Below are 2835 nucleotides of genomic sequence, written 5' to 3'. Positions count from 1 at the left end.
GTTGAAGGTAGGGTTGTCAAAATAGTAGTTGAATGTTGGTTAAATTTTCGGGAAAAAAATGGTTGAATGTATAAGGGTTGAAGGTAGGGTTTTAAATACCAAGATAGGGGTTGAAGGTAGGGTTTTAAGTTGCAAACTGGATTTTTTTCGTTTTAGTAATGTCAATAAGTGAGTATTTTAGTTCTTTGTTTTGTATTGATTTTTACGTCTGTACTAGTTGCAACTAGTCACATTTTGTTAGTCTAGTCCTCTAAATTCAATGCAAGTAACAATAAAATAAAGTATTTAACAATGACAATTATAATACCACACGTTTAAACTCATTACAAAAAAAACTCAATAAATTAAAAAAAAATCTATCTCAAATTAAATTAAATAAGTTCCAAACTTATATCATCTCAAACTAAACGGTCAAATCTTTCACTTCCCAGTTTGCATCATTGTTTAGATCAGGCAAGCTACTCTGTGGTGGTATTGTTGCATCATCTTGCTGTATTTAGAGTAAAGAAGACTAATAAGTATAAGCAATGTATTTACGTAAAAAAAAAAGAATCAAATTTGTTATACTTTACTTCAATTCCTTCTGCCAGCCGAGGAGTTCTACCACTTCTACCACCACCTCTACCACGACCTCTACCACCACCTCTACCACCACTTCTACCACCACCTCTGCCCCTCATATTCCTCTAACTCCACTTCCACCCCCCGTTTGTGAACTTCTAAAGTATGAATCAATTCTCCCTCTATATCTATTCAACCTTGGATGTCCACGAGAAGCTACGTATCTAGGATATCTTATATTTATTCCTTCACCCTCACCCTCACCCCACCCCCACCCACACCATCATGTATATCTTCCAATTCCCAATTTGGAACTATCATATCATCATCGCAATTCAAAAGGTCATGCTCCAATCTGTTCAAATCATACTTATATTTCCTCATCATTTCAGTGTCTAATGAAATATCACAAACCCGTTCAAAATGCTTTAATAGTTCCATGTACATCATGTATTCAGAAGTCATACATGTATAATCTCCTAGAAAGAAACATTTCAAGTGTTGACGAACAACATCTCTTCTCCACCTTTTCAATATATACCTCTCATTAATGTTTTCAATCCTCTTATGAGACAACACCTTAAGTATATGGCATCATAGAATACCTCTTGTTTCAAACCACTTGCAGCTGGAACTTAGATATTTGCCAATAGGTGTATATTCAATAGTGAAGATAAATGGATCTCTAGTGTTAAAACTCCTAAGCGAATAATTTGTTATAATGCATTTCTCCACTCCAGGGTTTGCTTGATGATCTTCAAGGTTGTTGATTTCACAATGGTACAATTTCCTTAACTGTACTTGAAAAAATTCAAACACTTCATGAGTATAACATGCTTGAAGTTTTTCCTCCCATACGAATTCAGACAAATATTTTGGTTCAAAGCACCTTGACCTATATTCAGCTTCCAATTCTTTCTCAAACTTAGCTCTTATGGCTAACTCATATTGCTGAACAAATAACTTCAAAGTGCTTTGGCGGGTGATAAATCCATCAAATAAAGCATGCATTCCTTCTCTTCTTTGTATGGACAATATCCCAGCCCAAAAGTAGTCATTTAGGTATACAGGAACCTATTTTTCCTTCTCCAAATAAAGCTTATAAAACCAATCCCTTCCATCTAAGTTATATTTTGCAATATAATCAGTCCATCTTCTCTCAAACTCCGCAACGTTAATGCTATCAAGGACTAATGCCTTAAATTCTGCCTTTGCAATCTTACCATCAAGAACTCCGCTTAACTTCATAGGCAACTTTGCGAATATGTGCCATATACAATATCTATGTACCGTATTTGGCATCAATGCATTGATATCACCCTTAATACTATCACATTGGTCAGTCATCATAGCTAATGGATTAACATTGTTTAGAGCCCCAAGCCATGTAGAGAACACCATTTTGTAACTTGTTATATCCTCACTAGACATAAGAGCGCATCCCAAAAGTATGGATTGCCTATGTTGATTGACACCAATAAATGAAACAAATGGCATATTGTATCGATTCACAAGGTATGTGGTATCAAGGCATATTACATCATGGAACTCCTCATATGCAACCTTAGAGTGTGAATGAACCCAAACGACATTACGAAGTCGACCAAAACTATACAAATCTACAGAGTAGTAAAATTCCCAATCTTTTTGCTGTATGTCACTGAAGAACTTGAGTAATGATTGTGCGTCCCCTTCTTGCAACTGAAGCTTTCTACTCTTCAAAATATAATTTCTATAGTCCTTTGGTGTACAACCCATATTTTCGGGGCCACCGGCAAGTGCTTCAGCGACTCTTATATTTTTTGAGGGCCTTAAGCCAACAATATCTTTAGCTACAAGAGCTCTCTTAAGAGACTTACTAAGCGATCTGTGTCAGACCTTAAATCTAACTAGCTGTGATGACACCTAACCTCACCCGCTAGGTAAACCAAATAACAATAATCCAATTCAATTAATATTTAACTGACTCTAATACACTCCCCAAGGACTGGTAGTACAAATTATGAGCTTCTAAGATTAGAATTTACAAGCTGGTATGAAATAAATATATCATCTGTTCGAAATGTACATAAATAGAATTTTATAAATCTAAGGCTACCATGAACAAGAGCCAGCTATGACCGGAACACAGGTATATCTTCAAATCCAGCTCCCGTCGATCACAGCAACATCAACATTCAATATCTGCACGCAAGGTGTAAAAGTGTAGTACGAGTACAACCGACCCCATGTATACTCAATAAGTAACAAACCTAACCTTAGGTTGAAAGTAGT

General features: G+C 35.9%; 1 protein-coding gene across 1 annotated transcript; it reads right to left on the bottom strand.

Moving 5' to 3' along the window:
* Window positions 1–801: 801 nt before the first annotated feature.
* Window positions 802–1572, bottom strand: LOC138908574 (protein FAR1-RELATED SEQUENCE 4-like). The gene is made up of 2 exons (XM_070199249.1): window positions 1167–1572; window positions 802–1040 (listed from the first exon to the last, which is right to left on the bottom strand). Exons 1-2 carry the CDS (start codon window positions 1570–1572, stop codon window positions 802–804), a joined length of 645 nt encoding a protein of 214 aa, XP_070055350.1.
* Between the last annotated feature and the right edge of the window lie 1263 nt (window positions 1573–2835).

The sequence above is a fragment of the Nicotiana tomentosiformis genome, chromosome 3 (genome assembly GCF_000390325.3).
Source record: "Nicotiana tomentosiformis chromosome 3, ASM39032v3, whole genome shotgun sequence".
In the NCBI taxonomy this organism is placed as follows: Eukaryota; Viridiplantae; Streptophyta; class Magnoliopsida; order Solanales; family Solanaceae; genus Nicotiana; species Nicotiana tomentosiformis.
The sequence above is the reverse complement of the archived record's forward strand: the minus strand, read 5'-3'. Positions and strand labels throughout refer to the sequence as shown.